Source organism: Lissotriton vulgaris, chromosome 5 (assembly GCF_964263255.1).
Source record: "Lissotriton vulgaris chromosome 5, aLisVul1.2, whole genome shotgun sequence".
Taxonomy (NCBI): Eukaryota; Metazoa; Chordata; class Amphibia; order Caudata; family Salamandridae; genus Lissotriton; species Lissotriton vulgaris.
Genome location: NC_141693.1, coordinates 1819398709 through 1819419276, shown reverse-complemented (window position 1 = coordinate 1819419276; position 20568 = coordinate 1819398709). Strand labels below are relative to the sequence as shown.

At 49.4% G+C, this 20568-nt stretch overlaps 1 protein-coding gene across 1 annotated transcript in view; it reads left to right on the top strand.

The window, feature by feature from the left end:
* Positions 1–20568, top strand: part of RAPGEFL1 (Rap guanine nucleotide exchange factor like 1) — a 267731-nt gene that overhangs the window by 230723 nt on the left and 16440 nt on the right. Inside the window, exon 14 of the mRNA XM_086924240.1 lies at positions 2578–2632. Within this exon, the coding sequence (XP_086780366.1) occupies positions 2578–2632 (55 nt within the window). The remainder of the gene's footprint in view (positions 1–2577; positions 2633–20568) is intronic.

Here is a 20568-nt window from a genome sequence, read left to right as displayed (position 1 = left end):
TTTGGGCAGTGTGAGTCTGCAGCGTGACGATTTTGAGATATATATGTATATATATATATACACACACACACACACGTTTTGGTGAAACTGCCGCAGCCAGTGAAAGAGCATTGGGACAACACTTGTTGGGACTGAATCCAGTCTGGGATTTCCTCAAGGCTGAAAAGCGGCAGGATGTTGGGTGTCAAAGACTGGTGGCAGTAGGGTGCTTGGGCCAACGGTGCATGCAAGGAAAAGAGGAGCGCCACCCACCTGGGATAAAAGGTACCTACCTGAGGCGCTCGCACCCACGAACCCGGAGTACAGGGATCAGGGTTTCTGCCACGCCCACCTTGGGGTCTCCGCCAATTGTAGAGAAGCTAGCACCTTTAAAAAACTTGGAAATGGCGACATTGGTTGTTCATTAAGCATCTGAAGAAGTCACTTACGATGAAACGTGTCATGCTCGTCTGAATAAAGCTGCCAGTCTTTTCACGCCTGTGTGTGCTCGGATCTTTTCTACGAGGGAGGTCTTTGAGATAGTGTGTATATACACACCACAGAAGATTCTCACTGTCAGAAGAACCAGAGGGACACAGCAGGGATTCCAGCTACGTCGTTTATTTCATAAGAGCATTGGCATGATGCGTTTCGGCGTAAAATGTCTTTATCAAATGCCTGCTGACAAAAATGTTTCCCGCCAGTTCACTTGTCAAGTACCACCATCCGTTCTGCCATTGGTTGCGCCTCCAGGTGGTCCGAATCAGAGTCCCAAACAACACTGCAGCTGCATCGACAAAGTGCAGATCCCAGCATGCACCTCTCACAGCATGCTAGGTGAGTATCTCCACTCACCTCCATATATCCTTTCCTGGGTCATGGATGGATTTGAGAACGTGAGACCAGCATACTGGCTAACATTGCTGCTGAAAAAAAAACTTCTCTCCTGGGTCCCCAAGACGCCTCAATCCCATGATTCCTAATTCAACCAGACCTGGAAACGCGGATACAATGATTCTATATATACTGCTGTTGGCATGTGTCTGGGTGCACCAAATCGCTGCCAGTGCTCATTGGTGACGTGTTCGCCCTCACGTCTCAAGGTTTCAATAAGCGTGCTATTTATTTCAATCGAACATAGCCAAGGCTTAAAATTATGCATTCTGGCCATACTGTGACCATATGTGTGTGTGAATATAAATATATATGGGACAAAGTAGTTCCCATCGTACATTATCAGGCTTTCACAAGTCACCAAAGAGTTCTGTGACCACGTAGATAAACAAACCAAAGGCGGAGTTCCTTTAGGTCGTAGAAATCAGGGGTGATTTGCAGTAGTCTTATAATGTACTTTAATCGTTATAATACACGGTCACTCCATCACCCTTCCCGCAAACCACTTATATCCTTTATATGAAAGAGATAGGATGATTGTAAACATGAAGAATACAATCAGAATCTCTAGTACAAAATTAAACACACTAAAAGGCAGTTCGATATTTGTTGCAAAAAGATATTAGAATCACTTTAGTAAAAGTTAGATTAAAAAAAACACTAACTCAGATGGTAGAAACAAGCAGAGAGATTCTCTTTCCTAGAACTACCTAAAGTGTGGAAAAAATAAACATGTTGCCATAAATATCTCCTTTCTGCTTATTGCTGTTCATCTACAAAAACGGAGCAGAAGGAAAAGCAACGTTTCATTTCTGTTTAAATCTGTAGCTTTAATTATGCTCTGCGACCTGTCTTTCTCCTCGGCTGTCGTTTCTGGGTGAAGGCATGTGATGTAAGAACTGAACTGTAATAAGGTATTATAGTTGAGCGGGTATGTAATTAGTTTATTACAGGGGATGGGCACTGTCACAAGTGGAATAGGGAAATTAGAAACTGGCCTTTTTAGGGTGTTTGCATGCCCCCCCCCCCAAATATATATACACATACATATACGTACACACGTGGCAGTCACGTTAGGACTTGGTTACCATAGGAAATTGATCTCTTCTTTAACTTTGCTACATGTGATTGTTCCAAGTCATTTGTCTACATTATACAGCTTTGATTTTGTTCCGCGTAAATGTGGACATATGTGGATCCCTATACTGTTTGAATGACAAAGTCTTAGACAACTAGCTGGCTTGGTATTGTGTTTTGTGCATAATGGCGCAAAGAGTTGTCTAATGCGTTTCCTGGAAGTTGCAAGTGTTGACTGATGCTCGGACCCAATGTTGACATATAACAGCAGATCTGAGCTGCGCGCTGCATTTGTGTTATTTTGTGTTCTAAGATTACTGTTCTTCTAACTTTTGGGCCTGGTACCATACTGGTGCAGGGCATCCATGCCAAGCCTGCTTGCCCATCTCACTTGCTACTATAGAGATGCTGCCAACCTTGCCCCCGTCAGTCTATTCCTCTTGCATGTGCCTCCATACATATATAGTGAATATCAGACCCAGATTTCCTCTCTGGCTACGCATTAGAGCATACAGACATAGCACATACAAGTCCAGACACCATGGTCGATTACTGAACTGTCCTGATAAGACACCAGAGCACATGGCTGAAGCTGCATGTTTAACAGTGTGCTCTTCTCTCCTGCAGCATGCGGTTGCCGAGAGAGTGAGAACGATCCGGAAGTACCGTAGCACGCCCCTGCGTAAGTATTACACCAGATCTGTACAGAGCCACCTTATGTGCTACATAGAGACAGAAAATGCAACAGCAGATGGAGGTCGAAGGGCCTGTGCTATCCTACATTTTTTTCTGCCTATTCTAGGGGGGTCTTCAGGTTTGTTCTCATTTACTGCACTGCACTAGGCCAGGGGTTGTCCCAAGAGGAGCACCAGCCCTCCAGACATTGGTTACCCCTCTAGCAAAGTCCACCTGGGCTCTGTGTTTACTATGCATGCATGACGTTTTTTTCCTAAATGAAAATTGGTTAAAGCTGAAGCCATTCCTTCACTGCAGGCGCAGTGCGTCCATTGGGGCGTGCAAAGCAGCAGTCAGTCAGTCTGTAAGTTCAGTTGTCACCTCACTTCCGAGTCTCGACACAATATGGGAGTGCGCAGCGCCAGGGGGAGGGGCTGGGCTGGGCTGCTGCAGCTTGAGTGACAGTCCACACTCAGCATTGCCTGGTTTAGTACTAGGCCTTCACGTGTCAGTGTGATGTGAGGGATTTAAGAGGAGGAGAAGAAGACAGTCGAAGCGGCCACGGGAGAGGCGCAGGGAGAGGAGGCTGGGAAAGGGGCAGAAGAGGTGAAGAGGGCAGAAGAAGAGCACAGGGCAGAGCGTAGACTGGGTGTATCAGAATGTAGAAGAGGAGGATAAGGCAAGAGAGGATCAGAGGGCTCAGGAGGTATGTAAAGCTGAGGAGGTACGTAAGGCAGAGGAGGCACAGAGGGTAGAAGAGGCACGGAAAGCAGAGTAGGCCAGGCCCGGACTGACCGTTGCGGGCACCGGGCAATTCCCCGGTGCGCCGCAGGGGTGGGGGCCGGTTTTGGGCCCCTGGGGGCCATTTTTGTTACAGGGCCGTTTATGCAGCATAGGTGCAAAATTGGCCCTGTAACAAAATCGGCGGAAAACCGGCCCCGGAAAAGAGCTCGGCCGCACACCCAGGGGGCCGGCCGAGCACTTTGCCAGGGCCGGTTTTGGTTCCCAGTCCGGCCCTGGAGGAGGCGCGGAGGGCCAAGGAAGCATGGAGGGTAGAAGAGGCACGTAACGCAGAGAAGGCGCGGAGGGCAGAGGAGACACGTAAAGCGGAGAAGGCTCGTTTAGTACTGTAAGATATGGGATATTTTGTAATGTATTTGCATATTTCATGTCTACACTTTCAGAATTGCTTTAGAAACATTTTTGCCCTCTCAAATTTGCTGTAAAATGCTACATTTGCACACACTTTGCAAGTCCCTCTCCCCTCGAGTCCCTCTTATGATAGTCGGCTTGCTCGCTATCCACATAACATTTATCATCAACTTTTACGCCTTACCAATTTCAAATGTCACCAGCCGCCCCTGCTTCACTGCACTGAGCTTCATATTGTAGTAAATTGTTGTTATTTGAGTTTACAATCCTGACTCACTTCTCACAGTAATTCTGCTAAAGACGACTTTGTTGTTTGCATTAGTCGTCTGCCTCTATTTTTTACAAAACAGTTAATTTTCCATCAAATCGCTGTATTGGATGTTCCTTAGAATAGTCAACCCACCAATCTCCAATTTCTGTAATTGTATTTTTGTAGCATGTGTAGATGTAGATGCACATGGTTTGTATGCTGCTGCCATCTAGTGCTGAGATTGGACATTAAAAGTTGTTTTTCTTTGAAGAAGCTTCGAGTCACAGATGCTGTGGGACTCCTCCCTTAGTTCTACAATGAGCACGGGCACCAACTCCACCCTAAGATTGCTATTTTCCATCACCAGGTTCATACATGTTCTGTAACAACTCTGATATCAGCGCGTTCCCAGTATTTTTCTTGGATCTTGCTGACCAGTGACTTCAGCATCGATAATCATAGTACAATCTTTGAAGTTCCTTTATCCCCAGCGAACAATCAATGCTCTATAGTCTTGGTCAGTCCTTCTTTTACATCAGTGCAATGACTCAGAGAATGCAGGCAAGTACAGAGTTATGAGGGATTGGTGAAAAACCCTTACAATTTTGCCCACAGTGCAACACCCTTGGACTGACCACCATGGCATTTGCAGCCGCCTCCTGCGAGTCCTGCATCGCCTTCAGGTTCAAGTAGAATCTAAGGTACAGGGAGATAATGCATTGGAGACACATCAAGGTGCACAGGTTTCCGAAATGCTGAATGTTTTTTTGTGAACAAGATCCTCTCAACAAAATGCAGAGGAATCGAGGCCCTCCGGGGTGCTAGCGCATGACCAACTACCAGCACACTGACCATCTTCGAAACCTTTAAGGGTGGAGGAGCTCAAGGTAACACCGTCAATGCCAGTAGGGCCAAAAACCAAGTCAATGCGCAGGATGGCGTGAGTACTACCCTGACTCAGAGTACTGCTCTGAAGCCCCACCCACACAAACTTCTGTAGTGCAGAGGCAGAGTACTTCTTCCAAGGGAGTCAAGCATGCAGCCCTGAACACTCAAGGAAAAAAGCCTCTGTGTCTGGTGCTCCTCCGCCTTCGGGCTCCGATCGAAACTGGAACAAGGCCACAAAGTTGAGTAGGCTCCTGAGGAAAGGAGTCGACTATCACCATAACTTGATGCTCTTGCCTTTGAAGGCTCATGACATTCCACCTTTGTGCCCGCCGTCTGTACAGAAACAGTACTCGAGGCACAGTATCAGCACAAAGATCGGAGGGTTCCGATGCATCTGTAGGAAGGTACATCCTGACTATGGTTGCCCCCAACTTTTTTGCCCTGTGTTTTAGCTGGTTTTTGACATAGTCGACCTGGGACCCTGCCAATCAGGACCCCAGGCCTACTGCTCTCTCTTTAAAATGGATTACATGTACCCTAGGTGCATTTCCAATTGGTACTGGGCCACCCTATCAGACCCTGTAACTCAGGGCATGGGTGTACCCAGGGCTGCCAGGGGCTGCAGCATGTATTATGCCACCCCTGGCTGGCCTCCTAAATTTGACACAACTGGCTGCATGACAGCTGGGGCAAAGTCGTGTAATCACCCTTTGCTGTAGATATAGTATACCTATATCTAACCCTAAAAATGGACACACAGATTCCTATCAGTCACTCCTATGGCAGGCCTTAACAATCCTGAAGGCAGAGTGCTTGGAATCGTGTGAGATGGTGCTCTGGCATGAGCTGAGCCTGTCTGCAGCTTGCGGAACCAAGTCCTAATAGCTGGTTCGAGGCATGTGGGCTGCTGAATTCATATCTGTGCATAGTCCGCCACCTAGTGTTGGGTCCGGATGATTGCACATTGTTGTCCTGGAAGAGTCTTCGAAGTATCACGAGATAGGTGGCTCCTCCCCTGGACTACAGTGCGCATGGGCATCGCCTCCATCCCCAGATTGTTTTTTTCCGCCATCGGGTTCGGATGTGTTTTCGGTTCCCTCTATCGGAACCGATAGTTGTTATACTTTTACTCGAGACCAAAAGGTCTTTAGGCTGGGCGTCGGTATTGTTGCGTTCGGGTTTCTTACTGACTCTCAGCTCCGATCTACTACTGCCCCTCCACGTGCTTTCGACGCGGACGGGCCTACACTACACACTTTGCTATGGAGCGGACGCCATTCAAGAAGTGTCCGCTGTGTCACTCTAAATATTCGCACCTTGACGTGCACCCCGTGTGCAATACATGCTTGTCACCGGATCACCGTGAGGACACTTGCATGGCGTGTTCGAAATTTAGGAGTAAGAAAACTTTAAAGATTCGCCGGGCTAATCGGCTCCAGGCTCAATTGTCGGCTTCGGCACCCCCACCTGATGACATCTTCCAAGAATCGGTTGAGGAAGAAGAAGACGTACAAGAATCGGACTCTGGCCCCGCGTCCGAGGAAGAGACCGGCGACGCGGGTGATGAGGCCTATGACGAAGTCTCCGACGAGGTAGGGGACGACGACCGGGCTTGTCCCGCAATGGGTGATAGCTCGGACGAAGAGCATCCCCAACAAGACTCTGGGGTTACTCCCCGTTATACGGCCCAGGTCGAGGGATCGCCTTCAGGCCTTACCCAAGATCTACCAACCAGTCCTACGTCCCCGCCTCCGGGCCCGGTCACGGACATTTCTAACAAGAAAACGAAAGTGAAGCCAACTGGTCTCGCACCCTCGGATGCGAAACCGAAACCGAAAGTGGCGCTGGTGAAAAAGGTTCTGGAGGCGTCAACTTCCACGAAACCCAAAATGGCCGACTTGAAGAGCCACGCCAAAATGGCTGACCAGAAGAGCCGCGCCAAAATGGCCGACCCGAAGCCCTCTGGGTCGGCGCCGAAGGTGAAGGCATCCGACGCGGCGGCGTCGGCACCGAAAGGGGTCGCGGACCCGAAGACGGCTTCGAAGAAGCGTCACGCCGACAGTGCGCCAGGCCATGGGGCGTCGGCGCCGAAGAAGAGGCTTACCGTCGAACAGGCTCTCGAAGACGAAGAGTCGCTCGAGTCGGTACAGCCCTCGGCGTCCCTTACAAAGAAGGTGGGAGAATCCTTACGGCGGATCCAACAGTCTGTGGTTCCCAGCCAGGACCCTGTAGTGCCTAGGCCCACGCCGAAGCCTGCCAAGGAACAAACGCCCATTCGTTTTACCCTTCCTCCCAAGTCGGCGCCGAAGGCCTTCGCGCCTAAGCAGAGCGGACACTCTCGGGAAATATTGACGCCGAAGGCTGCCTTGGTGGTGTCGAAGCTTCGGCTCCAGCCGCTCGCGGTGGAGGAACGTCGTGAGGTGCACATCGACGCCAACACCGGAAAATTATCGCTCCTGAAACGGAAGATTACATCGGAGCCGGCCTTGGAACCTTTTAGGATTCCACTCAAAAGCAAGAAGTACTCTGCAGACTCTTCGGCTCTGATGGAAACACTGTCTCCACAAGCCCTGGAACACTCGCCGGCCCATTCCCCCATGCCTGATGTCGACGAGGAAGAGGCCGAGTACACCTATCCTGCGTACTCGGATCCGGACGAGGAGCAGGTGCCCTGGACAGCAGGAGGCGACACAGACGACCCGCAGTCGGGGCAGGACACTCAACTTTTCGCCGCGAAGACGTCCCCGACAGAGGACTCGGCGGCATTCAATGCATTAATAGAGAGAGCTGCGGCGAACCATGACGTCGAGCTGCACTCAGACCCAGTGGATGCAGACTTTTTGGTCGACACCTTCTCGGTAGCCGAAAAACAGGTCAAGACACTACCAATGCTTAAAGGGGTACTGAAGCATGCACAGGAGGTATTCAAGGAGCCCACCCGGGCGCGGGTGGTCAATCCTCGCATCGACAGGAAGTATAAAGCGGCGCCCACGGATCCCACTTATATTAAGGGACACTTACCATTGGACTCCCTGGTGGTTTCCAACGCTCGAAAGAGGGCTAATTCGCAAACAACTGGTGACGCTCCTCCCCCTGACAAAGAGTCAAAAATCTTTGAGGCATCAGGCAAGCGCATTGCTGCACAGGCAGCAAACATCTGGAGGATCTCTAACACTCAAGCCCTGCTCGCACGTTATGATAGGGCCCATTATGACACATTAGAGGCCATCCTACAACACTTGCCTGACCAATATAAGGAGGCGGGGGAGATGCTCATTCAGGAGGGTAAACTTATTACAAATGCATCCATCAAATGTGCCCTGGATGTGGCGGACACTGCCTCCAGGGCTATCAACACAAGTGTTTTACTTAGACGTCATGCCTGGCTCCGAATTTCAGGGTTCAAACCTGACATACAGACCACAATATTGGGGCAAACAGTAAATCCTGACCATCTGTTCGGCCCTGAGGTGGATGCCTCCCTAGAAAAAATGAAAAAGGATACTGAAACTGCCAAATCTATGGGAGCTTTGCAAAGCCAGCAGTTTCGGGGTGGTTCTTTTCGCCGCTCCAATTCAAGAGGCACCTCAAGGGGACAGGCATCCCAATCCACACAGTACTACAAGGGTAACACCCAGTCCTCGTATAACAACAACAAGGGCAGGGGTGGCTACAGAGGCAACAATATCAAAGGCAGGGGACGTGGAAACAATGCATCCAGGTCCACCACCACCAACAAGCAGTGACGTCTTGTCACTTCCCCCCGATCACACGTCACCTGTCGGGGGGAGACTCCAGCAGTTCCTGCCGGCGTGGAGATCCATCACCACGGACAGGTGGGTGAGGTCTCTTATCCAGTACGGTTACTGTCTAGAACTCACGTCCATTCCACCGGACATACAGCCAAGAAGCCGTGCTATGTCCAACGAGCACTTGACCTTGTTGCAGCAAGAAGTTCTGGTCATGCTGCAAAAAGGGGCAATAGAGCTCGTTCCATTGGGAGAACGGGGAACGGGGGTTTACTCCCTGTATTTTCTGATCCCCAAAAAGGACGGATCACTCAGGCCGATCCTGGACCTCAGGCCCCTGAACCTGTACATCAACTCGGAGCACTTCCATATGCTCACGTTGCAGCAGGTGCTTCCCCTGCTTCAGCAGGGAGACTTCCTAGCAACGCTGGATCTGAAGGATGCCTATTTTCATATTCCCCTGCATCCTTCCCACAGAAAGTATCTCAGATTCAAGATCTTAGACCAGCATTACCAGTTCAGGGTCCTGCCGTTCGGGGTCACCACGGCACCAAGAGTGTTTACAAAATGCCTAGCGACTGTGGCGGCGCATCTCCGCCGCCAGCACGTCCATGTTTTTCCATACCTAGACGATTGGCTTATTCAGGCAAAAACGGAGCAGCAGTGCGTAGACCACGTGTCACGTACCATTCACCTCCTGCACGATCTGGGATTCTCTCTGAACTACCCAAAGTCCCATCTCCAGCCCGCCCACGTGCGACAGTATCTGGGCGCTACAATCAACACTCTGGCAGCCACTGCGCAGCCGAATTCAGCGAGAATCGCCAGTATCCAGGCGCTGATCCAACGATTCAGACCCCAGCACTCGCTTTCAGCGAGAGTGTTCATGCAGTTGATAGGCATGATGGCCTCCTGCATCTCCATTGTCCCGCACGCGAGACTACATATGCGTCCGCTTCAGGAGTGCCTTGCACGTCAGTGGACTCAGGCTCATGGGCAACTGACAGACCTAGTGTTGGTGAGCGGTCGGGCATACAACTCTCTGCATTGGTGGAATCCACAAAACCTTTGCAAGGGCCGACCATTCCAAGAGCCTGTCCCACAGATCATCCTGACGACGGACGCCTCTCTCCAGGGATGGGGAGCGCATGTACTCCACTACACTGTGCAGGGACTATGGACACTTCAGCAAAGGAAGATGCACATCAATGTGTTGGAACTGATGGCAATCTTCATGGCCTTAAAGGCGTTCAAAGTACATCTGTGCAACAAGGTCGTGTTGATCCGGACGGACAACATGACGGCCATGTACTATATCCAGAAGCAGGGAGGTACACACTCTCCACAGCTGTCTCATCTGGCTCAGAGCATGTGGAAGTGGGCCATTCAGAGGAACATCTTCCTCATGGCAGAGCATCTCCCGGGCAAGGACAATCAGATGGCGGATCTGCTCAGCAGGCACAGCCATCAGATGCACGAGTGGGAGATACATCCATCAGTACTCCAACCGTACTTCCAAAGGTGGGGTCATCCAGAGATAGACCTGTTCACCACAAAGGAGAACGCAAAATGCCAAAGCTTCGCCGCCAGATTCCCACACCCCCAATCACAGGGCAATGCGATGTGGATGAACTGGTCAGGCAGATTTGCGTACGCTTTTCCCCCAGCACCTCTAATACCGCTGGTGGCACGCAAGCTCAGGCAACACTCGATGTCGCTCATCCTGGTTGCTCCAACGTGGGCTCGCCAACCATGGTACACCACGTTTCTGGAACTCTCCGTGGTACCGCATCAGAGGCTTCATCTCACTCCCAGCCTTCTGACGCAGAGCCATGGCGACATTCAGCATCCAGATCCGCAACAGCTCAACCTGGCGATCTGGCTCCTGAAGTCCTAGAGTTTGGCTACCTCAATCTTCCTCCCGATTGCATGGACATCATTCGGGAGGCAAGAAAGCCCACTACTAGAGCTTGTTATGCAGCTAAATGGAAGAGGTTTGTCATCTACTGTGTGAACCACAGCATTGACCCGCTAGATGCTTCCATTCAGAACATCATATGTTATCTCTTTCACCTGTATCGATGTAATCTAGCGTACTCTTCCATCCGCATTCACCTGTCTGCCATGGCAGCATACCTCCAGAATAGGCAGCACCTGTCACTCTTTAAGGTCCCTGCTATCAAGGCCTTTCTGGAAGGACTCAAAAGGGTCATTCCACCAAGGACCCCACCAGCTCCAGAATGGAACCTCAATGTGGTTCTTACAAGGCTGATGGGTCCTCCCTTTGAGCCACTGCACTCTTGTGAGCTCCAGTTTTTGACTTGGAAGGTTGCGTTCTTGGTGGCAATTACATCGCTGCGGAGGGTGAGCGAGCTGCAGGCGCTCACCATCCAAGAACCTTTCTTCCAAATACATGCTAACAGGGTGGTGCTCCGCACTAACCCAAAATTCTTACCCAAAGTAGTCTCACAGTTCCACATGAACCAAACAATTGAATTGCCAGTGTTTTTCCAAAACCCAGAGACGCTGGCAGAGCGTATGCTCCACACTCTTGATGTGAAAAGGGCCTTGATGTACTATGTGGACAGGACAAAAGATTTCCGCAAAACCAAACAACTCTTTGTCGCTTTTGCCACACAACACAAGGGAAATGCAATCTCCAAAGCGGGGATTGCTAGATGGATAGTAAAGTGCATTCAGATCTGTTATGCTAAAGCTAAGCGCACTCTCACTATCCCACCAAGGGCCCACTCCACTAGGAAGTTGGGGGCCTCTATGGCCTTCCTAGGTAACATTCCCTTAGAAGACATCTGTAGAGCAGCCACATGGTCTACCACACATACCTTCACTAAGCACTACTGTGTAGACGTGCATTCCAGACAGCAGGCAGCTGTTGGTCAGGCTGTTCTAAAAACGCTTTTTCAAACTGCTGCAGCTGGCACGGGCGGCCGCCGTTAATGGAGGGACTGCTATGTATTCTATGCACAGATATGAATTCAGCAGCCCACATGCCTCGAACTGCAAATGCTACTTACCAGTATGCATCTGTTCTTGGCATGTAGGGCTGCTGACATTCATATCGCCCACCCTCCTCCCCGGCGCCTGTAGCAGCTGCAGTATTTATTCATATACACATATGCTCATAGCATGGTCATCACTCACTTTCTTCACTCCATCTCTGCCAATGGCTAAAAACAATCTGGGGATGGAGGCGATGCCCATGCGCACTGTAGTCCAGGGGAGGAGCCACCTATCTCGTGATACTTCGAAGACTCTTCCAGGACAACAATGTGCAATCATCCGGACCCAACACTAGGTGGCGGACTATGCACAGATATGAATGTCAGCAGCCCTACATGCCAAGAACAGATGCATACTGGTAAGTAGCATTTGCATTCCATGATATCGCATACCATATACTCTTAAGTGCATTATAATCCTCGCGGTTAAATGCTATCTTTGGTATTGCTTTATCAAAACATGTCGAGTAAGGTGTCATACGAATTGGAATACTAACCCCTCGCCAATTCTGGCGAAGGGGTTAGCATTCCACCCTTCTAGAGGGACACGACATGTAGGTAACTGTGAACCCCGGTTAAAGTTAACTGAAGCCTCAGCTCCACAAAATGGATGCTGCCACCACAGACACGAGTCTGACCTCCTGCTGCTGGGAGTCCTTCCAGCGAGGGAGGCTTGGACAAAGGGTTTCCTGTCCAGGGCGGTGCTAGCACCATCCCAGACAGGGTTTTGTGTATCCTGGGTAGGCAGGGCTTTACAGGAAGGTGACTGCTGAGTGGCACCCCGGTGCTCACTACGCATAGGCCGGTCAGAACCAGTTCCAGGGGCACACCAGCCCCTGGCCTGGGGAAAGTCCGGCAGGGGAGAGGGGTGTAACCACCCCCCTCCTAGTCCCACCCATAGGCAGGACCTAGTCACCGGGTCAGCCCCCTTTTTTAGTATAAAGATAGGAGCGGGCCCCCTGTTCAAATTAGATCATCTTTGGAATCAAGACACGACTTTCTTCGAAAGGACATCAAGATTTCTTCTTCAAGATTCTCCCTTGTGGCTAAGGAGTAGTCACCCTGCATCAAGCGGGCACCATCCTAAGAACACTGCGGTCTGCTGCAAGTCCTTCTTCACGAATCCGACGACCCAGCTCGACGAGACCCGGCTTCCCTGGCACCTCTGACCTCTACTCACCTCTACAGCAAAGCTGAGAACTGTGAGTGCGACGAGACCTCGAGGGACCGACGATCGCCAAGACTGCACGACTTCTTTGCAACAAGCCCACCGAGTCTTCCACTGGTGAGTGCTTTGGGGTCCGAGAAGCCCCAACCCTGAGCAGCTCCAGCACCGAAGATCAGCCCTCCAGCATCTCCACGATCTGCGTGGGGCCCTTCTGCTTTTGCGTGCTCACCGCGCTGTGTGGCTACTAGCCGGCTGGCTTGTGGCCTTCTACACGACGCCCGACGACATCACTGCTGCTGGTCTGGTTGCTCCAGACTGGCCCTTGCTTCCTTCTTCAAGAGAAGCACCCCGGACCCTCCTGGTCCACTCCAGACGCCATTTTGAGTCCTCCGCGTGGGCTTGAATTTGCCAAGGCTTTGTTGCCCAATCCTGGGTTCAGCGACGCCGACAGCTTCAATCTTCGTGGGACAGCTCGCTCCTCCATCCTGGTCGCCGACAACGCCTCCTGGTCCGTGAGATCTGCGAGCACAGCGTCACCCACTCACCTAGTCGAGGTGACTACCATCCGGTGCCCTCCTGGTGCCACCTGACTACTGGCTAGTAGTCTCGAACTTGGTCCCCTCTGCTTTCAGGTGTCATCTTCCTTCGATCCAGGCTTGGATCCATCGAACTTTCTTCACTGGTCGCCTGCCAGCAACTTCTTTCTTCCAGGCTCCTGGTCCGTCTACGAGGATTCCCGACGTCTTTTGAGACCTATGCAGCTGCAGCCCCTGGGCTAGGTAACTTCGGCATTTCGGTGCCCCAGCATAGCCTCACTATCCAAGGGTCAGAATCCACTTTCGTTTTCCTCCTACCAGGTCGGGTTCGCCCGAGAACACTAACTTTGTCTTTACTAGCTACCATAGACTTTGTCCCGCATCACGCGTGAGAGTGCACACTCTGCACCCGAGTCCCCTGGGTCTCCTAGAAGTAATCTGAAGATTCTATAGTCAAGATCTAGCGATTCCAAAGCCTATTAGTACTGTACTTACCTGCTAGTAATTTCGCATTCCACTTTCAGAGTATATGGTTTTCCGTGCCCCTCGGGCATTGGTATATACAGTGCTAACTTAAGTATTTTCGTAAAGGTTTTGTGTTGTGCTTAGTACCCTGTCCTCATAAAGAGTACAGGGCTGTTGTGAATCTTAATAAATAACTGTTTATTTTCATAACACTTGTGTGGTGTCCTTTCACTTGGTATTCAAGGGGTATATGTGTGGTATAACAGCTGGCTTAACACGCCCTCTCGAGTCTTTAGCCTTAGACTGCTCGTATCCACGCTACTAGGATAGCTGGTCTATAAGGTTGACTTACGACCAATCATCAATAAGGGTTGCTGGACTGATACATAGTGTTCACTAGAATAGTGAGCACTGCATATCAGGCCACCTTCTCACAGCATCCATCCTCTAAAGGTTAGCAGAAGAAACTGGATGCAAGGCAAAAATATTATACACCCAGATACAGTGAAGGTTTCCAGAAAGCTTCATTGGGGAAAAATCTCCTGAACTTTGCCTCCAATACCCAAAAGGCGGAGGCCTTCATTTGAAGAGGAACTGACCTTCGAGGAAATTTTCCGCCAAAAAGCATAAAGGCAAGGCCACAAGTGCTCCTCCATTGCCTCCTTCATCCAGGCACTCACCTCCACCGCCCCCTCCACTGCCCCTCCACATCCACCTTCTCCACTACCTCTTACAGAGTCTTCATAGGAATCAGTCCACTCTTACTGAGCCGTAATGGCGAGGAGACTCATGTGATCACCTTGCAGGCCAGGAGATGGGGATGATCCATGGGATGATTTCAAAGTTGGCCGACAGATGACTCCGATTACGAGCCTTGTCGCACCAAGCCATCACCCCCATGATCATTCTACTGCAAGTTATTCAGAGGACAGTTTGTCACTGTTAGGTGGAGATGCACCCCATAAAAGAGAAGGATACTTTTCTGGAAGAAAATCTCTCAAGGACTGGACGCACAGTTCAGTTTCTGCCAATGCTGAAAGGGATGCGTAAGAAGCTCTGGAGAACCTTCAAAGAGCCAGTTAGAGCAAAGGTAGGTACAGCTAAAATAGAGAGTACATTTAAGGGGTCTGCCAAAACCCTTTCTACATTAGAGAGCATGTCCCACTAATTCCCTTGTTGTCCAGATGTCAAGCAAGTGTGCATCAGCTCAGGGAACTGCGGACGCCCCTTCACACCCACCGTTGGACCCTTCCACCCCTCATCTGACCCCCTTAAATAAAAGGAAAGCAAGCAGACTAACACTGCGGGGAAGAGGGTCAAGTAGGGGCAATTACCCAAGGGTTATTTTCCCAACTCAGTAGTTTTGCTGTCACAATACAATAGGTATCATCGGGAAGAAATCAAGAACCTAATACAACATTTTCCTGAGGCCTGTAGGAAGAGGGGTGAAGAACTTGTTGCGAGTGGGAAAACTATTTCTAACACCAATATTAGGTGTGCACTGGATGCGGCAGACACTACATTTAGCAGTGTTAACATTAGTATTCTCCAATGATTGCAAAGCTTCATGTCTCAGGTTTTAAACCAGAGGCGCAACAGAACAGCATCTTCTTAACGTCCTGTTTAATGGGGAACAACTCTTAGTGATCCAATTAAACAATATTTTATAGAAGATCAAGGAAGATACAGAGATGCCAAGTCTGTGGATGCACAACAATCCACAGCTCCAAGGGGACCCTGTTGTGGGCACCAAGCAAGGGGGCATTAGGGCAACACTTCTAACCTAAGTGCCACTTCATAAGCCTCTGCGGCACACCTTCTCCGACTCCCACACAGGTGGAGATTCCTCGCAAGTAGGCTGTAGGGGAAACAAGGTAAGGGCAGGTGAAGAGGAGGCTCCAAGGAGGGAGCCCCTGCTCCCATAAACAGATTCTTCATCCACTCCCATGATCATCCAACACCTGTTAAGGGAGTTTCACAGATTTCCACTCTCGCTGAATGGAAATCACCTTAGACCAGTAGGTATCAATAGTCGTCCATGAGGGTTACTCTCTCCGAATACCATACCACCACACTGCCACAACCTCAGTCAAGACCATCTCGGCCTCTTACAAAAAGAGGACAGAATGGTCCTACTAAAGAGCACCATACAGCCATTGGCCCTCTCTCAACAAGGAGAGAGTTTACTCACTAATCTTTCTAATTACAAAGAAAGACTGTTCGCTCCCCCATACTAGATCTGTGGCCCTGAATCTCTACATCCTGTTGGAACATTTTCACATGATCATTCTAGGGCAGAGGTCTTCAAACTTTTGCATGCCGAGACCTCCCTGTCAACATGTTGAGGTGTAAGGATCCCCTCCTGACAAAAATTTCTAAACCTGTAGGCAGGGCTACTGGAATTATGAGGCAGTTGAGGACCAAATTAAGCGACAGGCTTGACTAAATTGTGTGGGAAGAAAATGTAAATGATGTTATGTGATGCAGCGTATTTTGGATTAGCATTGCTTCATTATTTTGAAATGAATTTATTACACACAGTAACACTGAGGAAAGATTTCCCCACATCAGTACTTGTTTATATCCAAAATACAACAATTAACATCAGAAAGATTTCTAGTCAACCTTGGTGAAGGGCCTTCCACTCCACAGGAATACGTGCTGCCACATTAGAAGCTCACCTGGCCCTGGCCGGGAGCAGCAGGGGTCCCTTAAAACCATGGCGGTCTTGTGCAGAGCTAAGCAATTTACCCATGCCGCTTTCCTCTCACCCCCTCCCTTCCATCCCTCTCTCCCCTCCCAACCCCAGATCCCTCTCTCAATTTGCAGGCCATTTTCTTTCACCCCTTTTTACAACTTGTAAACTCTCCCCATTCAACCTCTCACTTCACCTTTAATCACCTCTTGCCATTCTGTCTTTTTACTGCCCTCAGTCTCTCGCATTTATCTCATGGCCTCTCTGGCCCGCCACCTCCCGTGCCCTTCAGCACTTCTTATTCACCTCATCTCTCCATTCAACTCTTTGTCTATTTGTATCTTACACCTCTCCAGTCCCCCCATTCATCTTTCACATCTCCCCTTTGTTCTAACAGAAGCCCTCACCTTTGGCTCACACTCACTTCTTGTGTGTCCACACTTCTCTTCTGCAATTTACATTTCTCCTCATCCCTGACCTCTTCAATCAAATTCTCTCACTCCCTTGCTGTCCTCTCTCATCATCTCATCACCAAGCATACGGATCGGACCTGTATTCTCCTCTCAGCCTGTGCCAATCTGCTTATTGTTCCCTAATTCAAGAAGGCATGAGTTGTCTGTTTCGCTGTTTTGGTGCAGGCCGCGCAGTTATGAGATTTGCACCCTCCTTTGCTTCACTCCACCTAGAATCTATTGTCCTTTAGGAAGATATAAAAACCATTCTCTAAGCTCTGTAGGTTACCCCATTTGGCTGGTTCTCCTTCTCCTTCTGTGTGTTTCTCATCTGCCTTCAGGCAGCAAATGGTTATTACCCCCAGGACATCTTTTGGTAACAGTAGTGCACTACAAATGTAAATAATTATAATCGGCAGAAGCAGGGAAGTCACTAGGCCAGAACTTCTGGGGGGGGCCTGTGGGGGGGGGGGGGATTGGAGGAGGGGAACGCTAACACTCCCAGCCAGGGCTGGCCCTAACACTGGTTGCACATGGTGCAAAAGTATTTTTTGGTGCCCCACCCCGTTTCCTTCTTCTCCATGAATTCCCTCACTACCAATTACCAACAATGCACCTCATCTCTCTATAGCACCTTTCTGACAAACATAATTTTTTTTTATAGCGCTACTTATAGTTTACTCACACTCATTTCTGTGATCTGCATGGTACATATTATTTGTAGCAAACATATTAACCCTCTGCACTGTGTGGGTGACAAGAGTGCCCATGTGAGTGCACAGTGAGCGATGCAACAGTGTGAGAGTAGGTTGAGAGGAGTGACTGCAGGTTGAGTAAGGTGGCCGTACGAAATTGGGTGCGGGTGCAAGTTCAGAATAGGACTAATGAATGTATGATTACTGTTGGGCTTGTTTGAGTGAGTTATATATTCAGCCGTGAGGGGGACAGGTGAGTGAAGTGTCACTTGAGTGCAGAATGAGTAGTGTGCTGGTGTGACTGCAGGGTGAGGTATAGGATGAACAGCGCAAGTACATTGTGATTGCCGAGTAATCACTGTGAGTGCAGGGTGAGCAGGTGAATGGTGTGAGTGCATGGTGATAAGTGTGAGTGCATTGTGATCGCTATGAGTGCAGGTTGAGCGTGAAAGTGAAGGGCGAGAATGAGGAGTGAGTTGTCTGAATGCAGGATGCATTCCCAGACACTTGAAGTAACTCAGCATGTTGTTGACGGTGACGTATGGTTTAAGATCTAAATTAAACTATTGCTATTATGGCATTAATTAAGGGTGGAGGAAATAAATAATGTGCTGATGCTGCAAAAAAACTTCCAGTCCTATGGTTAGGGTTGCCAGCAGATTATTTTGATGACCCAGTTGGAACAAAAATAAGCAGACACCTAAAGCTATATTTTAAGCACTTATATGGCCATACTTCGAACAGCAAATATAAATAGAAAACACTTTTAATTGTGTTCTAGGGCGGCCTGAATGGTCCATGACTGATAATTAAAGAGAACAAAGACAGAATAGTCACATAATGAATGAATACACACTTTTTTATTTATAAATCTATTTAGTGTCAAGAGGAGGTCTCTGCAGGCTCTTTAAACAACACATACAAGCATTTTACTTTTGGTAACCCTACTTTATATTCCTTTTCATGAAATGCATTCTCACACTACAGCAGTAAATGTGAAATACAAATTTAAGGAATAGGCAGAGTAGGACCCAGGGGGTACTGGAATCAGGAAAAAACTCTAAGCCTCTGTAACCAGTTTACAAAGGCATGTAAATATGTAAATAGCCTTTAAAGACCAGTGAAAAACTCTGACGGGTGTGCTGGAGATAAGACTCCAGACACTGCCCAGCTAAGGCCCCAGCAGCTCGAGTTACACTGCAGCAGCCCGGGCTGAGACACAGGACGGGGGGATGTGGGGGGCTGAAGCCCTTGGGCCTGAGCAGAAGTGTCAGTGGGAATGAGTGACCCCCTTTGCATTGCTCCACGGCCACCCTGGGGGTCGCGTCCCACTGTTTGAAGACCCCCTGTTCTAGAGGATGTCATCCCACCACTCCACCTGGGGGGACCCCAGGTAACTCATCCTTACCATATGGCACCCAAGGTCTTAAAATATGGATATTCACACCTCTCAGATAACTGTATGCCCAGGCAGACAGACCTGCTATTTGGGCTTATTATGAAGCCAAGTGAAAATAATGTGTCCATTTCTACATCTCTAAGCAAGTACACCCCTTTAAGATTTCTGTTCAGAGCATTGTTTCAAACCAATTATGCCTTCACTAGGAACAATCATCACTTTTGCATTCCTGTAATAAAGACATTATGGAGGCCATCAGGAGGGTTATACCCCGGGAACAGCACTTTACTCGTGTCTCATATAGTTCCCTTTATCGAAAGTGGCTGATCATGTAATTTGTAGCTGTAGATAGACATGTTCTGCATACTCCTGCGATCTAGTGTTGGTCTCAGCCGTATGGAAATTATTTTACTTCAAAGATATCTTTCGAATCCCGAGGTATAGTGACTTTCATTGCTGGTAATGCACATGGGCATTGTCAGATTTTATCAGTCATCGGGCACTGAGGGTTTTAGGATTCTCCATTCCCATTGGTGACAACAATCATTGCTTGCTTTACCTTTCAGTTTTGTAGTGCCCTTCATCAGACTCCGTGACCGGGTTGTATTGATGCGCTCTTCAAGCCCTTGCCCCTCTTGGGCCCTACTCCATTGTTGCTTCCCTGAAGATGTTGACTCCTTAATGGAAAGGAATCCACTCCAAAAATGCCCACAGTTAAGTGCTAAGTATCCCTGGACAATCCTCCGCCAGGTTATCAACCCTTGTATGTCCCTGGAGCACAACAAGGTCTCCTCCTCCATCTGCCTCGCCTCCTGCAGTAAGAAGATACTGTGGTATTGACGCAATTAACACCTCGCATGACAACCCATGGTTCAGCGGCAAGGAGATGACTACTCTGGCCTCTACGGGGGCCATGACATCGAGGAGTACTCGGGCCAGGATCCTCAGGCAAACAGCCCCTTGGTTTCATCCTCAAGCCGAGCTCCCATTTGGAGTCCGAAATGGAAGAATCTGAGGTCTACGGAAGCCATGAAGTGTGTGCACACCATTTTTCCCTCCACCCCTCCCCGTGATCAAACCGAGACTGAGAATTGCCCATGAGGCCATTGTGCATTTGCCTGAAGGCTATAGTTGGCACTGAAACCATGCCTCTGATCTGAATCCAAGCCAGCCACTGGTACAGTAACAGCAGCAGAAGACCCCGGCTTCTGGCACCAAAAACACCTTTGATGCCGACAGCTCCTTTGGTGCCAACCTCGAAGACCGCTTCAGAGCTTTCTTTGGCTCCGAAGACCTCTTCAGTGTCCAAACCTCCCTCAGCGCCAGCTAGTCAGAAACTGGCCTCATTGCTAAAACGTTTGTACAACATCTGAGGACCAGGAGCAGCCTACCCAGCAGCATTTTCCTCGCATGGGGAAGATGACTTTTGGGAAGGCTGTTATACTGGAGCTTGAACCACCAAGTAAGACCAGAC